Source organism: Diabrotica virgifera, chromosome 5 (genome assembly GCF_917563875.1).
Source record: "Diabrotica virgifera virgifera chromosome 5, PGI_DIABVI_V3a".
NCBI lineage: Eukaryota > Metazoa > Arthropoda > Insecta > Coleoptera > Chrysomelidae > Diabrotica > Diabrotica virgifera.
The window spans coordinates 112,160,715-112,180,587 of NC_065447.1; the positions used below are offsets into that span (position 1 = coordinate 112,160,715).

The 19,873-nt window shown below is 33.2% G+C and overlaps 1 protein-coding gene across 1 annotated transcript in view; it reads right to left on the reverse strand.

Annotated features, from left to right (window-relative positions):
- LOC126884299 (sulfite oxidase-like) overlaps positions 1-19,873 on the reverse strand; it is a 111,674-nt gene that overhangs the window by 70,711 nt on the left and 21,090 nt on the right. The window contains exons 3-4 of the mRNA XM_050650239.1: positions 17,284-17,465; positions 5,408-5,567 (exon numbers count right to left, since the gene is read on the reverse strand). Of these exons, the coding sequence (XP_050506196.1) occupies positions 5,408-5,567; positions 17,284-17,465 (342 nt within the window). The remainder of the gene's footprint in view (positions 1-5,407; positions 5,568-17,283; positions 17,466-19,873) is intronic.

The following is a 19,873-nucleotide window of genomic DNA, read 5'->3' on the forward strand; positions in this document are numbered from 1 at the left end:
TACGGACGACGCGCCTTTATGAGTATGAATTTTCAATTTGTTTGTATTGTATGGTGGTATGGTTGCTATGGACGACGCGCGTTTTTCAAACTTTAACGCACTAGAGCGATAAAGTGACGGTACTCAATAAACGTCAATTTTTCGTTGCCATTGGCAAGCGAAAAAGTCTTCTTTATCAAGTGATTGTAGAAAAAATTATTAAAACTTTGATGTATTTTAGGTGAAATTATATGTTTTAAGTACATATCCATAATATGTAGTCCATTCGTACCGCGTATGCGTAGAAAGCTAGAATCTGCAATTGGCTTGTGCTTGTAGTCGGTTCGGTTATAATCCTTGGGATATGCGGACATGCAAAAGCAGTTTTGACACGTTAGTCAGGTTAGAGGTTAGTCTAGTTTTCGCCACAGGTGCGACTTTCAATTTTTATACGTGATGGGCGGAGCCGTAGCAACTATTTGGGTGGAGTTAAATTTTGACTTATTTTTGAATGAGTTCAGAATCCAGTAGCCCGATGAACTATTGTATGATGAATTATAATATAATTATAATAATAATTAAAATCGTAAAAATCGTTTTCTATATTCGTCGTCTGCTGTCTTATTAATTGAAAAAGTCGCAGATGTACCAGTAAGAACTTTCAAACACGAAAAATCTCAGTTTTAAAATACTATCTACCATTTTAATTTATTAAATTGGTGGATTCTGCATCTGAGATTCTTCAATTTTTTAGTAGATGTCGCTGTATCGCGTCTGATGGGAAATTTGAATTATTTTTCAGATTCCCTTTAAAATGATGGTGGAGTTGTTTTTCGGTTCAGAGGTGGGCACACTTTCGAAAGCTACTGATGACGCCTGAAAGGGTAGAAACAGTGCCTGTCTAGCTGGTGTGCAACCCTCTGGATCGAAAACAAGCAAAACCATCATTTATTATTATTTTTATTTCCTTTACTCGGATTTGAGTACTGAAAGTTCCTCTGCTGTCCGTTTTTCCTAGACGAATGAAAGCGAAATGTGATCGTTTCCCTTTCGTTTTCTATATTCGTCGTCTGCTGTCTTATTAATTGAAAAAGTCGCAGATTAAGGATGTACCAGTAAGAACTTTCAAACACGAAAAATCTCAGTTTTAAAATACTATCTACCATTTTAATTTATTAAATTGGTGGATTCTGCATCTGAGATTTTTCAATTTTTTAGTAGATGTCGCTGTATCGCGTCTGATGGGAAATTTGAATTATTTTCCAGATTCCCTTTAAAATGATGGTGGAGTTGTTTTTCGGTTCAGAGGTGGGCACACTTTCGAAAGCTACTGATGACGCCTGAAAGGGTAGAAACAGTGCCTGTCTAGCTGGTGTGCAACCCTCTGAATCGAAAACAAGCAAAACCATCATTTATTATTATTTTTATTTCCTTTACTCGGATTTGAGTACTGAAAGTTCCTCTGCTGTCCGTTTTTCCTAGACGAATGAAAGCGAAATGTGATCGTTTCCCTTTCGTTTTCTATATTCGTCGTCTGCTGTCTTATTAATTGAAAAAGTCGCAGATTAAGGATGTACCAGTAAGAACTTTCAAACACAAAAAATCTGAGTTTTAAAATACTATCTACCATTTTAATTTATTAAATTGGTGGATTCTGCATCTGAGATTCTTCAATTTTTTAGTAGATGTCGCTGTATCGCGTCTGATGGGAAATTTGAATTATTTTTCAGATTCCCTTTAAAATGATGGTGGAGTTGTTTTTCGGTTCAGAGGTGGGCACACTTTCGAAAGCTACTGATGACGCCTGAAAGGGTAGAAACAGTGCCTGTCTAGCTGGTGTGCAACCCTCTGGATCGAAAACAAGCAAAACCATCATTTATTATTATTTTTATTTCCTTTACTCGGATTTGAGTACTGAAAGTTCCTCTGCTGTCCGTTTTTCCTAGACGAATGAAAGCGAAATGTGATCGTTTCCCTTTCGTTTTCTATATTCGTCGTCTGCTGTCTTATTAATTGAAAAAGTCGCAGATTAAGGATGTACCAGTAAGAACTTTCAAACACGAAAAATCTCAGGTTTAAAATACTATCTACCATTTTAATTTATTAAATTGGTGTGGATTCTGCATCTGAGATTCTTCAATTTTTTATAATATAATTATTTGAAAACCTTTTGTTGGTCAACAACCTAGAGCAGAGTTGAGCCCAAATACATGTATCGTGTATGATCCGAAATTTTCTCGTCTTCTCTGTATATCTAATACATTATAAATACAAAAATGCCCGTTACAGTTCGGACGAGAATTTTAGTTATTGACAAATAAGGATCAAAAATGGCAGTTTTTTTATTTAAATCGCTACAGGTCAAAATAGGGTAATTAGATATTTTATTTAGATTATTCATATTTTAGTAGATGAACGAAGGTTTAAAATGGCAGTTTTTGAATTTTTGTCCGATCATTTGTTGCTTCGGAAATTGCAAAATAAAAATAAAATTTCGAAAATCAAAAATTCGCTATAACATTTGCGAAAATTGACATAAGACTTTAATCAGCCCTGTGATGGATGACCGAAGTTACAATCCTCGAATTGGTGTGATGTATCATATTTAACTTAACTACTTGCGTTATTTCTTGACAGTTCTTGAGTTATCTGATATATCAACTGTCACTTTATAACGCGACGTTAAACCTTAAGTTATGAGATAACTCTGTAGTTATGTAAGGTTAGGTTCATCTTTTGACTTGTTTTTAGTAAGGAATCAAGTGAATTTAGAAGCTAATAATTTAATAATTGAGAATAGAAGGGTAATACAATTTTAAATATACAAAAATTAAATCGACAGATATAAGTTGAAATTTTATTTTAAGTACCTACTGAGCTTTCTATCCAGAGTTGCCAGATATTTTATAAATCCCCCACTTAGAAACTGAAATTCCCTCAAATTGAAGCTCAAATACCCCAAATTTAAATTTTTGCCGCATTCTAATAAATTAGTAGTCAAATGAAGAGAACAGTAAGCCAAAATTATACTACTTATCAACGAGGGCCCTGGAAATAATTCATAGTTCCTATCGTCTTCGATTATAAGGGAGTATAATATGCAGTTCTATGTACATTCGGAAATTTAATTTACCATGACTCCTTAAAATCCCATATAATTTTCCGCCCCCAAAAAATTCCACTACAATTTCTGTTTAGAAAAATTTCCCTAGACGCTTTCAAGTTACCCCAAAATTGTGGGAAAATACACCAATGTGGCAATCCCGTTTCTATCTACCGTTTAAAACACCACCCAACCCGAACAGATGTTTGCTGTTCCGCACTGTTCGGTCATCGGCGCGCGGCGGTGGCCGACGATGGGTATTTACTTTTACGGTCATCTACCCATCCTGTAGCATGTTCCGAATTCCGAACAATCCCTCGCACTCACTCCAACTTGTACTATTTCTACATAAGGTTCTCTTTGTTACTTCAAACTTTGTCCCTCAAATGTTATTTCTAATATAACGTTGACGAAATAACTATCTTATAACTGTGAAAAATACATCACACCGAATTTTACCTAAATAGTTATGGGCATCGTTATACCTGAGAGTAAGCCTAACTTTAACTCAAACGTTAAAGATAACTTCGGTCATCCATCACACGGCTGAATATTGCATGAAAGTTTGAGTCAAACTGTCCACAGAATGCACAAAAAAAATTCAAGATAATCCGTCGCTTGGATTAAATTTTATTAAATTTTTATCCCACAGAGCTTTTTTGCAATGTTATTGCTCAGAAAATAATAACGATACAGCGATTTTGTGGGTAACACATGAAAGAAAAAGACCAATATTTTCATTATTTTTAATAAAAAATCAGCAAGTCATTTTTACCATTGCAAAAACATTTTAATAAAGTACAGTCATTTTGGGCTTATAAACAATTTGAATAACTTTGTTAATATTAATTGTAGACCAAATTCACTTTGTTATTTGTAAAGCTGATATTCTTACACCAATTATCACAAAAAAAAATTTCGCCTAGATCAATTAAGGCCAAAAGTTAGCCACTTTAGCAACCATACAATACAAACACATTGAACATTCAAACTGAAATATATAAAAGTTAATGTTATGACATTATAATGACATATATAAAATAATTACAATTAAGTTAATTATTTACAAATAGTTTCATTTTATTAAGTGATTGTAGAAAAAATGTATGTATTACAAGCGCAAAGTAACATTATTGCTTTCGATTAATTACCGGTAACTCTTACTCTCAAGCAAGAACGTATCACTTTTCGCTCTTAATACATAAATAACTATTATAAGCCAAAAATGACTCTACTTTAGTAAACTATTTTCGAAATGGTAACCATAACTTTTTATTGGTATTTTTAAATACGTTGAAAATATAAGTATTCTTCTTTCATGTGATTTCCACAGAATTGCTGGATCATTATTATTTTCTGAACAATAACATTGCAAAAAAGCTCTTTGAAATAAACAAATTGAATAAAACTTAAACTAATAGACGAGTGTCTTGAAATTTTTTGTGTATTATAAGAACTGTTTGACTCTACCTTTCATACAATATCAAAGTCTTAAGTTCATTTACGAAAAAGTTATAGCAAATTTTTGATTTTCGAAATTTTAGTCTTATTTTGCATCAAACTTGATAACCATTTTCAATTTCGTTGCAACACGAAACTACAGCCGCATCATCATTCCAGTTCAATCAGAGAGTGCAGCAAGCACCTCTACCGGTTTCGAAACTTATTAGTCTCTCATCAGGAGGCACATATGCTGCTCTCTCTGACCCAACTAGGACAAACCCCGGCGTGCAGTCACGGATTGCAACGAACGAAATGGCAGGGATGCCCTAGCGGCAACTGCTAGCAAAAACTAAGTTTTCAATTTAATAGCACATAAAACAACATCCAAAAATGTTATTCTACATCCTACCAGACTGTTTTTTCTTATTTTGCAATTTCCGAAGCAACAAATAATCAGACCAAAATTAAAAACTGCAATTTTAAACCTTTATTCATGAACTAAAAGGTGCATACTCCAAATAAGACATTTAATTACATACCTTATTTTTCCTGTAGCGATTTAAACGAAAAACTGACAGTTTTGTACCTTATTTGTTAATAACTCAAATTCTCGTCCGAACTGTGACAGGCATTTTTGTATTTATAATGTATTAGGTATACAGTACCCTAAAAATCCATTTGCAACCTGGCTGGTCAAGTGTCCCGACAAAAACCTTACTTCTCTGGACTAAAAGCCAGACTCACATGAATGAATGTCAGTAAAACACTCCATGACAACCGAAAGCATTCACAATTGGATTGCGCCGAGTTTACTCAACAGAAAATCGATTAAAATGATAAACAGACGAATATATTCTAATATTAAAACAATTACATATTTACTTTGGTGTTAAAAAGCTTTCCACTAGCAGCTCTGGCGGTAATTCAGCATTGAATGGTTTGACACAGGCTGGTTTCAATGCTATATGCCTTTTAGGGTCTGTAGAATATGGGTCCGACATATCTGAAGTAAAATAATTCCTGTCATCTGGTTTTAAATTTCCTGAAACAACAGCTTATTGTATATTATTTTTCAATGCGGCAAAGGTTGTCATATATTATTGTAATATATAGCAACGACATATACATATAATATAGCTACAAAATTGTAGCATTGTAGCAAATAGCAAGAAATAATGACCTACATCATATTTTCTATCTATACGCCAGTCAATGAGAGCAAGAATAGGATATTACCAGAGAACAACGACCACTGAGAAACGACACGAACGTACTCGAACGTGTACCGTTTTTGTAGACGCATGCGCGAACCTGTTTGGTTTACTGTCGTCAACATGTGCTAATTCTGTCCCTCTGGTTGTTTTACGATAGTCCGTAGGTGTGTATGGTAAATACTCGACTCAACAAGTTGATTGGATCATTTTACATAATAATTATATAGTAGCATTGGGTATAGTTAAAATGTCTAGTTACTCGTGTGTGTTTCGCGGATGTTCATCTACGACAGAAAGATGAATAAGTTTAGATTTCCTAAGAATAATAGCAGGTAATTGTTATTGCTTTGTAATTGTTACATATTAGTTAATAGGTATATTATAATAGTATTAATTTGACTTGATTAGTGACTTGATTAATATTTTTCATAATAAATCAAGACGAAAGTGATTCATTTCCTTGTATACATTACCCCTACATAATGCATAAAAAACTTCGCTCTGCCAAGCAAGGGATATTTCAAAATATTAAATTTGGTGTCAGTGTATGTATTTCATTAACAGACACGTCTGCGAAGGGCCAGCCAGGTCAAAAATCAACAGATGTTGTCCGTGTATCATCGCACTCCAAAACAATAATACAAATATCCTATTTTTACGAAATAAAAATATATAAAGAGTTCTATACACGAGAATTTCTAATACGATACAAACAAAATACTATTTAAACTAAAAATTCTTGAAGACATGATTGGGGCCGATAATTGGGAAAATCTTAAAATTATAGCAGAACAAGACTTCAACATTGCAAAAACATATCTCTCTCTTGTCGTTTCCCCATTACTGAGGATCGTGATTTCTTCCAAGATTCCTAACAATGTTTCTCCATTGGTCTCTATCTTCAGCTGCTCTAAGAGCTTCGCAGAATGAGTTTCCAGCTGAATTCTTTATTTGGTCGGACCATCTAGTTGGTGATCGTCCTCTTGATCTTCTCCCCGGAACGTTTCCAGAAACGATTAATCTCTCCAAACTGTCGTCACCTCTGCGAACCACGTGACCAAAGAATAGCAGAATTCGTTGCAGACATATTGTGGACAGCCTTTTTTTAATATTGAGTTGGTTCAGAATGGAAACGTTTGTCCTATGAGCTGTCCATGGTATGCGCAGCATTCTTCTCCATCACCACATCTCAAAGGCATCAATTTTTTGGCGCTCGCATGCGCGAAGAATCTAAGTCTCTGCTACGTATAGAAATATTGAGAATACAAGGGCATTCACCAGTCTCATCTTCATATTTTGAGAGATAGATCTGTCTTTCCAACCTTTAGTTGGGCGACTCATCGCATTTTTTGCCATACCAATACGTCTCCGAACTTCTGCTTCACAGTTGCCATCGTTAGTTATACTAGACCCGAGATAGACAAAGATGTTTACTATCTGGTATTCCTGTAACATGTTAGTCAGTTGAATAGTGTCGAATCTGTCGAATTTTGTCGAATCAAAAACATGGTTGAAAATAAACAAAATTCATTAAATTGTGAAAAAACTAAATACTTATCTACCTTCTGAAGTATACAAAAATTGTGTGCCAACTTTTAATTCGACAAATATAAATAGCAAAGATCAAATACATATATGGATCGAAGTACACATCGAAATCGTATTGTATTCGTGTTTTCTGAATATTTTGTTTTTGAATGTAACTGATATCTTTAGAAACAAAGAAAATAGACGGTTTTGTAGTTTAACATGTCTTTTGTGGATACAAAGGTGGATACATCGATATTATATTGTAGTCTTATGTTTTATTTCACAACGCATTATGTTTTCCGTCTTTTGCTTTATTTTTCCGGGTATTAGCGCACTCATCACCGTATATTATAGTATAGCCTCCCGTGCGTGACAAGCTAGGAGCACTGTGTCGTCCGCATATCGCAAATTATTGACGACAGAAAGTGCATTTCTGAAAATTCTTTCGGAGTAAATGGCGACAAGAGACATCCCTGCCGTACTTCTCTTTTAATATTAAGAGCCTGTGATTGCAAACCATCTACCAAAACTGATGTTGTTTGATTTCAATACAAATTTGCAATTAAACGAACGTCTCTGCCATGTAGAAGAATGTAGAAGAATGTAGAAAATGGGGCGGCCAATAGAGCCTGATACACTGCGACCTTAGTAGATCTATTGTGTTTCCCCTTTCTTTTAAAGCACTTCATCTAGCTTAGTCCTCTTAATGAGACTTAACAGCCTTGATAGTGGCCTTTTCATGTAGCAACGTCTCTGCCATACAAGCCAATGTTTCTTAAAACTGCGATCAATATAAAATATTTAACACGATCAAATGCCTTTTGGAAGTCAATAAAAATAAAACAACAGTACATGGGGGTATAAGAGTATGCCAACGAAAATATGTAATCGGCTATTCTGTTGGCAGCTATTTTGGAATTTCTACACTCACCGGCACAAAAAACGGGCACCCTAAAAAATGGGCCATTTTTAATGACTTGTATTCCTTAAACCTGATATCCAATTTAAGTAATTCTTTTAATATGTTATAGTCTTATTGTTTAACAATATCGCTGTAATAATATTGTTTTTTTTTTAATATATTTATAATATATTATATAATATATTTATATAATATATTTTAATAATATTGTTGCTAGACAGGTACATTGTCATTGTATACAGGGTGTACGAATCAAACTGTGTTTTTTCTCAAACTTTGGAACACCCTGTGGAATGTTCTAGCTTTTATAAAATATTGAAATTAAAACCAAACTATAGCCTCAGGTTTTCTTAACATTCTGTTTTTTGATTCATTCGCTTATGTTGGATAATAAAAAAGTTAGGCACTTTATGGTAGGGGAGCAAAGTATGCTAAACGTGCAGTCACTCGAGCGCTTTGGGGACCTATTGGGTTGTGAAGAGTAGGTCCTAAAACCAAAAAAAGTTAAGTAAAGTTTTCCATTTTAGTGGGCGCTTGCCATTTTTTAATTTAGTTTTCCATTTCCAACAATCGTTTTTTCTGATTATAACCCCATCTATCCATAATTCGAAAAAATATTTCGAATAAAAGTTACTTATTTTTACGTAAGGAATCCAAATCTGCAATAAAAAATAAGGGCTCCTATTTAAGATTTTAAAGTAACCCCCCACCCCACCTCCGTGGGGGGTTGTGTTTGGTGCCATTGGATAAATTTTTCAAAAATATTGAATAAGTGTATTTCACAGTTTTTTGATCTGATGTTTATTTCGCGAAATATCGCGGAATTCGTATTTAAAATATTAAATTTACCCCCCACCCCTTTCCGTGGAAAGTCCTGTTTGGTATCATTCGATAGATTTTAAAAAAATATTGAGAACATATTTTTTAGTTTTTCAATCTGTCATTCATTTCGCGAAATATTCGCTTTTTCTTGTGAAACTTTGGGACTCACCCATTTCCTTACGCCCCACTCAAATCGTCAGATTTTTGAAATATACACTCTTTTGCATGTACTTAACTTACCTTATCTTAATCTGACAATTTCGAGTTTTTTTAAGGATAGATTTTTTTTCGGGCCCCCCTTAACGAACTCCCCTGTGTTAAGAGCCAATATATGGTAGAGGTACATCTGCAGGGTACCAGGTTTCTCCCCATATGATAATCTGACGCGCTCGAGTAACTGCAAAAATCCCCGCTCGGGCTCCCCTACCATTAACAACTACCCCTGTTTTTCGTCAATACAGGGTGTTTTTAAATAAGTATGGCAAACTTTAAGGGGTAAGTCTGCATGATAAAATAATGACAGTTTGCTTTATAAACGTATGCCCGCAAATGCTTCGTTTCCGATATAGGGGGTGTTGAAATTGTTCTTACAAACTGACAATTTATTTATTGCTCTAAATCGGTTTGTGATATGCAAATGAAATTTGGTAAATTTTAAGAGGTAGTTATTGCGCATTTTTTGGCATACAATTAAGAATTTTATATTCACCATTGACGTGCATACGGGTATAAATATTTCAGATATATCCCGTATGCACGCCAATGGTGAATATAAAATTCTTAATTGTATGCCAAAAAATGCGCAATAACTACCTCTTAAAATCTACCAAATTTCATTTGCATATCACAAACCGTTTTAAGCAATAAATAAATCGTCAGTTTGTAAGAACAACTTCAACACCCCCTATATCAGAAACGAAGCATTTGCGGGCATACGTTTATAAAGCAAACTGTCATTATTTTATCATGCAGAATTACCCCTTAAAGTTTGCCGTACTTATTTAAAAACACCCTGTATTGATAAAGAACATCGCTAGTTGTTAAACTCCCTAACTTTTTTATTATCCAACATAAGCGAATGAATAAAAAAACAGAATGTTGAGAAAACCTGAGGCTATAGTTGGGTTTTAATTTCAGTATTTTATAAAAGCTATAACATTTCACAGGGTGTTCCGCCAGAATCCCGACAGGCCAAAATCCCGACAGGCCAGAATCCCGACAGGTTTGATAAGTTTCTTTTTAACATATAATTACATTTATTTCTTGTTTTTTGTTTATGGTCATCTGTTTTTTATTTTTTGTTACTAAACAAAAGTATTTTGTATTAAAAGTATTAAACAAAAGTCGGAATTTTTACTTATGCGAGGATTGTTGTATGTCGGGATTTTGGCCTGTCGGGATTCTACGTGTCGGGATTGTGGCTTGGCCGTCGGGATTTTGGCTGTCGGGATTTTGGGCGGCACCGCCTGTATACAATGACAATGTACCTCTCTAGCAACAATATTATTACAGCGATATTGATAAAGAATAAGGCTATAACATATTAAAAAAATTACTTAAGTCGGATATCAGGTTTAGGAAATACAAGTCATTAAAAATGACCCATTTTTTGGGGTGCCCGTTTTCTGTGGCGGTGAGTGTATAATGAACTCTTTTCTACTAGTCAAGCCCCTTCATTTGATACCTATATTGAGGTAGTTGTGAAATTAAATATGTAACCCGCCATTTTTGGCGGCCGTTTTGGATTTTCTATTATGAACTCTTTATTAATAGTCAAGTCCTTTCATTTGATACCCATATTGAAGTAGTTGTGAAAAAATATGAAATCCGCCATTATATAGCGGTGGACATCTTGGATTTACAATGAAACTGAATGTATGTAGTGTATGTAATGTTACAAATCGGTGTAATTGTAACGATTCGTGTAATACTTTTTTGATTATTTTTTAATTACATCTTTATATTTATATAAATATACCTACTGGTAAAGTACTTCTTGGTTTTTTTTTTATTACTTTGTCCCATTATTCGACTTTAAAGGAAAAATGTACTTTTGGTAGGTTTCCAAGACAAATACAGTATTGACATTCGATTTCACCATACAAGTTTCTTGTTGTCGATCACGAACATTTGTCACCCAAAGAGAATTAGAACTTTCAGAGTTTGTGACATTTCCGTGGCAGTTACAATGGCTGTGTTATTTTTCGATTACCTATATTAAAAAATCTAATTTACTAGGAAATACCTCGACGACCAAATTATATCGTGTATCAGCCCAAGCCAATAAGAATCAGTGTATATTAAGTATATTTGATTATTGATCTTTCAATGCCAAAATCAGGATAAACAAAAACGTATTTTCATCTATGGTTCCAATCAATATGATTTTCACCATTATTTTGCATTGTGCGATATAACGTATGGTCCTAAAGTTTTGGGAAAAATTTCAAAAGCATATAACTCTGACCACAATAATCTTATATTTTCGAGAAAAGAGACCATTATTTTCGATTTGCCTAATAATTCCCCTGACACGTTGCATCATCCTTTGGACGACCTCGGCGTCAATTTCTCTAATTTTTGTATATATGCGGCGTCTTAACTGTTCCTGATTTTGTGCTTCCCATCCGTTATTATAGACTTTCCGACTTAATATTGCCCAGAACTCTTCAATTGGACGAGCCTGAGGTAGGTTGGGGGGATTGTCTGCTTTCGGTACAAAGGTAATGTTGTTAGTTTCGTACCAGTCCCTTGTGATCCTCGCGTAATGACATGAAGCAAGATCTGGCCAAAAGACTATTAATTTGATCATTTGCATGATGTGTGTTCACAAACTGAAGCAATTTAGAGAGACATCTTTGAATATAAATATTTCCGTTTAAGGCTTTGCCTCGAACAACACCAATGTAGGGCTGTGAGATAAAGCCAGCCTCAGAAATTGCACATCATACCAAAATTTTGTCCTCAAATTTTTTCTTACTTTTGAATTTTATTTCATCAGGTACATTTTCGTAATCGTTCGTGTAAAACCCATCGTTACCCTTCATCTCAGAGTTGGACAAAGTAATAGCTATTTGTATAACAAGGGAGGAAAGTGCTACTTTTCCTCCCGAGAATGAAGTTTACTGCCCGACGCGTAGCGGAGGGCAGTAATCATTCAAGGGAGGAAAAGGCACTTTACTCCCATGTTATACATATGGTTTTTCCACCTTCCTCAAATAACAAGTCATTTTTTCATTTTTACTTAGTTTATTTATGTAACTAACCAACAAAATTTATTAGAACTAAAACTAACAAGTACGTACAATATAACTGTCAACTGTCAAATATAAGTCAAATAAATAATGTAAACATTGTTAAATCAAAATAACAATTTACTGTTTTTTACCATTATGCAAAATACAGAGTGTTTTATAAATAAACGTTAAAATGTATAGAAACTTACGTAATAAAAAATAGATATTGTACAGGGCGTCAATAAGTTACATTTCATGAATGAAATACCATGACGTCACTTTTACTTTTCCTCCCTAGGGAGGAAAAATATTTTCCTCCCTAGGGAGGAAAAGTACAACTTTGCTCCCTACAAACAGGTCCGGAAAAGTATACTTTCGGTAGAGGTAGGTGGAAAAATATTTTTCATCGTCCATCACGATCAACTTGTTGACGAAATGCACTCGCCTTAACGCGCGGCAACATCTCGGAATTCTCTCTAATTGATCCTCTGTGTATTTTGGAGCTTTCCTTCATTTTTCGGTAGATAATATTGTTACTCGATAGGGTCCTGTATACTGTAGTCTTTCCAACATGAAATCTTCTGGCCAGTTTTCGCTGTGAGACCCCAATTTTGTTCTTAGCTGCTTCAATCAGTCTTGCCTCTCTTATATGGTTCAAAACCCGCGGTCGGCCACTTTTACGTAAGTTAACACATGGTATCCCTTCTTCACATTCTCTGATTGTGCGATAAATTGTCGATTTGCTTATGTTTTGATCTCGATAAATATTAACAATATCTCGTTTCGACATTCGCCCAACCATATTATAAACACCTCGACGAATATCAATTTTATAAGACATTTTGCAGAGCACAAACCAAAATATTCTGCTTTGTTTATTAAATGTCAATAACTGATGACATTTCAATTCCATGGCCTTCTTTGTTAAATGCATTTTGCTTCTCAATCAGACCAGATGAAATTTTTCCCAAAACTTTAGGACCATACGTTATTTGCAACATTTTGTAAATCAAAAATAATTCAATCATTCTAAAGAATGCCAACAAAAGCCGGCCCTGCATCCCACTTTTTCTCGGTGCAATACTTTATATTTGCCACTGACTATTGGTTCCCTGGTTGCTCTGGTTGGTTTAGTGTCATTGGTGGCTTAGCCACGAAAGATAAAAGGCGTGTCACTTCTCTGTGGTCGTTGTTCTCTGATATTACCTCCGAATACTATCCTACTGAATATATTTTAATGAGATTTTAGGAATAGCCTCTACTTATCTCCTAATTCAAAGTCTACCCTATATACTATGGCGCTTTTTATCTGGGGGCGGTTCCCACCCCTTCAAGACGGTGGAATATTTTTTGGTCAAAATAACTACGGAAGTGGATATAAACCAAGTTCTAAGCAAAAACTGTTGTATACTTTTTTTTAAAACAAAATACTTTTTGAGTTATTCGTGGTTGAAAATTGGTCATTTTCATTGAAAAATGACATCTTTTCGGAAGCTTTTTTGCGAATACCTTAAAAACTATGCAAAAACAACAAAGAGATTCGTTCCTTCATAAAACTTGTAGTTATAATACAAAAAGAGATATGGTAGGTGAAAAGAGTTTGTTTTTTTTTGTGCATGCTCAAATCGGTATATGTAACTTGAAATAACAGAGAAACGGTCGATTTTAGATGTATAATGTTACCAATAGCTTTTGTAGTGCTTGAAAAGACCTTTAAAAAATGAGCAATATTAAACGTCGATTACATTCAAACTAAGCAAAATATGCTGCAAAAAAATTGATGACTAATGTATTTTAAGAAAAAATGAGAAATTTTTATTTAATTCCTCATCCACCAGAATTTAAATGCATCCACAATACCTTTTATTATAGCGTTATTTCTGTGTTCAAAAAGTTTGAAAACGACGTGTTTAAAATGAATGATTTTTCAAAAAAAAATAAGATCAAATTATAGAGCGCATTTTTAAATTTTCTTAAAAATCTTCCTTTTTCTCCATGTAACTTGAATAGGTACAGTAATAAAAAATGAAAACAAAATTTTGATCTAAAAACCCTACATTTTTGTACGGTATCTTTTTTTCGCATCTCTTATCATTTTCGAGATACACGGAGAAAAAGGAAGATTTTTAAGGAAATTTAAAAAATACTTGCTTTACTTTAGTTTAATCGTTTGGGCAAATTTTTAGACGTTAATTTGACTTTTAGATGAAAATTTGCAGACATATGCATTGGCAGGAACAGTACACGAATAGTAAATAAAAATTTTTATGTGTATTAATTGTTTAAATAAAAGAAACGATTGTACCTAATGGAAAATGCTTAAATTTTCTTGTTATTTACAATGTAGAAACTTGAAACTTATACAGATTGTAGCTAATTATATTAACTATACATAATTTCACTTACGTTGGGCTTACGTTGCATTGAGCCGAGTGCAAGAAATTAACAGGGTCTACACCGTGCAATAGTAAAGCATTAGAAGAGATGGAAAGACTGCGAAAACTGTAATAGGTGTAAATAATGATTTTGATTTAAGAAATGTATGAAGAAATTACAGAAAATGTACAATGTATGTATCAAATGTTGAAATAAATGCAAAAAATGTGTCTATCATATACATCTTTTTTTTTTAAACATGACGATATATTTTAATGTTTGAAAGGGGGTAAGACTAAAATGCAAAAAATAAAAAAATATGAAAAATAAATTTTTAAGACACGCTTTTCTTTAGTTACGAGTGACTAAAGTTAAAAATATTATAAAAAAATCAACTAAAAATCAAAAAATAAAAAAAATCAAACTCGAAGGATTATTCGAAAAAAACTGTCATGACAGATTAAATATACAAAAATCTCACACATTCGTTTAAAAATTGAAAAAATCTACCACATTCGTTAAAGAAAAGCGTGGGATGCGTCTTCATCGAATAAACGGTTTGACGCGCCACACGATTTTCTTTAACGAATGTGTTAGATTTTTTCAAATTTTTAACGAATGTGTAAAATTTTTGTATATTTAATCTGTCATGACAGTTTTTTTCGAATAATCCTTTGAGTTGTTTTTTGCCTTTTAGTTGATTTTTTTATAATATTTTTAATTTTAGTCACTCGTAACTAAAGAAAAGCGTTTCTTAAAAAAAAAATTTTCAAATTTTTTTTTTAATTTTTTCATATTTTTTTCTTTCAAAAACCATTTATTTTAAACCTGTCCAACTTTTTGAACATAACAATAACACTGTAGTAAAAGGTATTGTACAAGAAAAACAATGCATTTAAATTCTGGTGGATGAGGGGTTAAATATACTTCTCATTTTTTTCTTAAAATACATTAAGTCATCAGTTTTATTGGCAGTATTATTTGAATGTAATCGACATTTAATATTGCTCATTTTAAAGGTGTTTTCAAGCACTATAAAAAGTATTGGTAACATTATACACCTAAAATCGGCCGTTTCTCTGTTATTTCAAGTTGAATGCACCGATTTGAGATTGTACCAAAATACAAACTCTTTTCACCTACCATATCTCTTTTTGTATTATAACTAGAAGATTTGTGAAAGAATGAACCTCTTTGTTTATGTTTATCAGCTACAAAAATGTTTTATACAGTGATGAGCGCACTAATAACCGGCAAAATAAGCAAAAGATGGAAAAAATATTAAGTTGTGAGATAAAAAGAGATGAACCTAGTGGAGGTGTTAAATTTAGCGAAAGTAATTTATAGATTGACATTATATTGATTGTTTCCCACCTTTAGACGTATCGGACGAATTTAAGAAATGCCACTGTCACAGTGACAGTTTTAGTTGATATACTTCTCTGATACGTCTAAAGGTGAGAAAAAATCAATATAATGTCAATGTATATGTTACTATCGCTAAATTTAACAACTCTACTAGTTTTATTTCTTTTTATCTCACAATTTAATATGTTTTCCATCTTTTGCGCTATTTTGCCGGTTATTAGCACGCTCATCACTGTATACATTTTTTAATTAAATGCATAGTTTTTAAGGTATTCCCAAGAAACCGTCCGAAAAGGTGGCATTTTTCAATGAAAATAACCAATTTTCAACCACGAATAACTCAAAAAGTATTGAGTTTTCTAAAAAAAATTATAGAACAGTTTATGTTGTTCTGAAGCTATTTTCTTGTGGCATTTTTACAATTTTAACTATTTAATGGGAAATAAGCCACAATATTATTAAAAAATGATTTTTATTAACGTTTCGACGCCCAAGTCGGGTGCCGTTGTCAAAATACAAAATACTACTAACATAAACAAAAATGTTGTTGCTTAGTAAAAAAAATTCTTCTAATAATTTATTTAATTTGACTCATTTATATCCGCAATTCAGATATAGTATTTTTACTACAAAAGCGATATTACGTAGGTCAAAATTTTTGACGTAGGAGAACTGTCAAAACATTAGAATGTGACTTTTCATTATTGAAATGTTTATTATAAACATGGCAATAATGAAAAGTCACATTCTAATGTTTTGACAGTTCTCTTATGTCAAAAATTTTGACCTACGTAATATCGCTTTTGTAGTAAAAATACTATACATATGATACATTTTAAAGTAGAAGACTTTAAAATGATGTTGACAATATTTATGAGTTGCGTTCCTGGGACGACTTTACTGAAAGATAGTTCATTCGATTACTTGAAATCAACCCCAATCGAAACGTTAATAAAAATCATTTTTTAATAATATTGTGGCTTATTTCCCATTAAATAGTTAGAACAGTTTATGCTTAGAATTAGATTATCTAGCCACTCATGCAGTTATTTTGACCAAAAAATTTTCCACCCATTTGAAGGGACGGGAACCGCCCCAAGATAAAAGTGCCATAGTATAATATATTGTAGACTTTATTTCTTTAGCTATTCCCTACTTACTGTGAAAATTTCAAGTAAATCGATGTAGTAGGATGGAATTCGGAGCCAAATACCCTCATTTACTGCCCTACTAGATGATTATAAAATTTCATAAAAATTCTCGTGTAAATAATAAGAAAATTTTATTTACCTATTCGATAAGTTTCTAAAATCTCATAAACATGTGGATTTTCGTGTATACCATACAACATCCAAAAAGGTTCCACTGAACTACCTGCTGCCATCAAAATTTGATCTCCACCGGGATGTCCTTCAACGAACTCTGTGATGTTGTAAACCCCTTCTTTATAGGTTACCCATATTCCTGTTTCTCTAAAAGGGTACAAATTATTTAATAGATTCAAAGAAAACGAAAAGTTCTGGATGTTGAAATCATAATAAAAGTATTAATAAAAATGAAAGATGCAATTTATATGATGTACTTAATTGGTGTAAAATATTACATAGAAGTTACATTCCGTCAAACAAGAAAAATGTATACAAGACATGTTTATACAGTGCTAGTCAAAAGTCCGTACCCCCCCCCCTCGTATCTTTTGAACGGTTATACCTTTAAGAGTGAAATTTGGAGGGAGGAAATAAACGGACGTAAGCTTCTTAACTAGTCATGACAGGTGACGTAATGTAATAGTGATAGATGACGTTACAGAGCCGCTGTGGCCGATAATTTTAAATGGAACCTTATGGCAAGTGATACCTCCTTTGAAAGGTATTCAAAATACCTATTCAGTCATACTAATTTTTTTGGGTTTAAGTTGATTTTGATTTTGGTGATTAAATTAAATAAATATGATATTGTAATTTCGCATTTAATTAATAAAAATTCAAATGTCCGCCTATGGTTTTTTTGTCTAAAAAGTTGACGTTTTTCAATTCTCTAGTAGTTTTTACGTCAACTTCAACCTTTTTGACAAGTAATCATAGGAGGAATTTTGAATTTTTATTAATTAAATGCGAAAATACAATTTTATATCTATTTCATTTATTCATCAAAATTAGCTTAAACTCAAACAAAATTAGTATGACTGAATAGGTATTTTCAATACCTTTCAAACGAGGTATCACTTGCCATAAGGTCCCATTTAAAATTATCTGTCACAGTGGCGCTGTAAAGTCATCTGTCATAATTACGTCACCTGTCATGACTAGTTAAGAAGCTTACGTCCGTTTATTTCCTCCCTCCAAAGTTCACTATTGTAGGTATAACCGTTCAAAAGATACGAGGGGGAGGTTACGGACTTTTGACTAGCACTGTATATTATACAAGAGTTAAAAATGCATATTCTTCCAATGGCGCTACTGCCAAATTGTCTTGACATCCAATAATTTGTGCCTCGGCACCTCCAATTTCTAATGCTCATCAGGTATTGCACGTCAGCTGGCATTTCACACACATATTTTCCCTGGGCTCTCTTTTTTTCTTCTGCCCTGCATTAAATTGTCTAGGGCTAATTGTATGTGTAAATCTCCATATTTATTAATTTTCGTTGATCAGTCCAAAGATCTTCTGTGGAATTTTCCAAAAAACTTCAAATTTTAAACTTCCGAATTCTAAAAAAGAATTTCCTTTTTGTTTTTTTTTTAATAGCCTTTGTCCGGTGTCCATAACATAACATACTACATACTAGTGGTCTGAAAATGTTTTATAGATCTTAATCTTCGAATGTATCTATAAAGTTAGAGTGAGGAATATGCTAGTGAAGAAGACATTTTATTACCTTTCATTAATATTTTTTTTAAGTTTGCTGTATTTAATTCGACTAGTAGAAATGTGAAGCTTTTTACTGTTTCAATATTGTGTTGCTGAGGGCTGATGGTAATCGATTTCTTGTTCCAAGTCCTTATTATGATCCTTTGACTTATATGGCTCTTTTCAGTTGTATATATATATATTTTGTTCCTCCTTTGCTCTGCATATCTGTTAATCTCATCGTGTATGTGGCACGTTGTACTAACTTGTTCATTAGAATATTGGTTCTATTGACATTCTATTTTATGACATATTTCAGAGTCCGTCTGAACAATTTCGGGACCAACCCATCACCATGATTTAACTCTTTGCGTAAATATTTGAAAGGTTGCAGAACAAATTCATTGTCCGCGAATGGTTGCTTTTGTTAGTTGAACCTATTAGCTGTTTAACCCACTAACGCCGAGAATTTTTTTTTGTTTTCAACATTTATTAAAAATCTTTAAATGTAACCGTATTCTGTACAAAACGTAAGGAGAAAATTGTTTGTAAATGAAAGACTTATTGAGAAAAAAACTGTTCCCATATGGGACCACTAGGCGCAAACCCGATAGATGTTCGTTAAGAGTTACTTGGTATGAAAATTGCGAAAACAGTCAATACAAAGGACTACATCATATTTGCAGCACACTGTTCTCCCTCGGCTTAAAAATCCAATCCGTGGGCATCTTCTTCATTTGTTTTCTGGTACAGAAACCACAAAATGATTTAATCCCTCGTACCGAATATCTCCAATTCGAGAGTCATTTCTTGCAGCTGCGGACACTCTTCCTGGTGCTTTCGGTGGGATTTATTTCTTAATAGACTCATTTGGATGATAGCCCGTGTAAATTCCAATTGGCTAATGTTACGACCAGATTTTCTATACAACTTCCACGCATTTTTAATGTTCGCGTCCACTAGGTATGTAAAAATAGGCCAATACCATTTCTTGGAACGGATTCCAATTCGATAGCAAGATACATCGCTA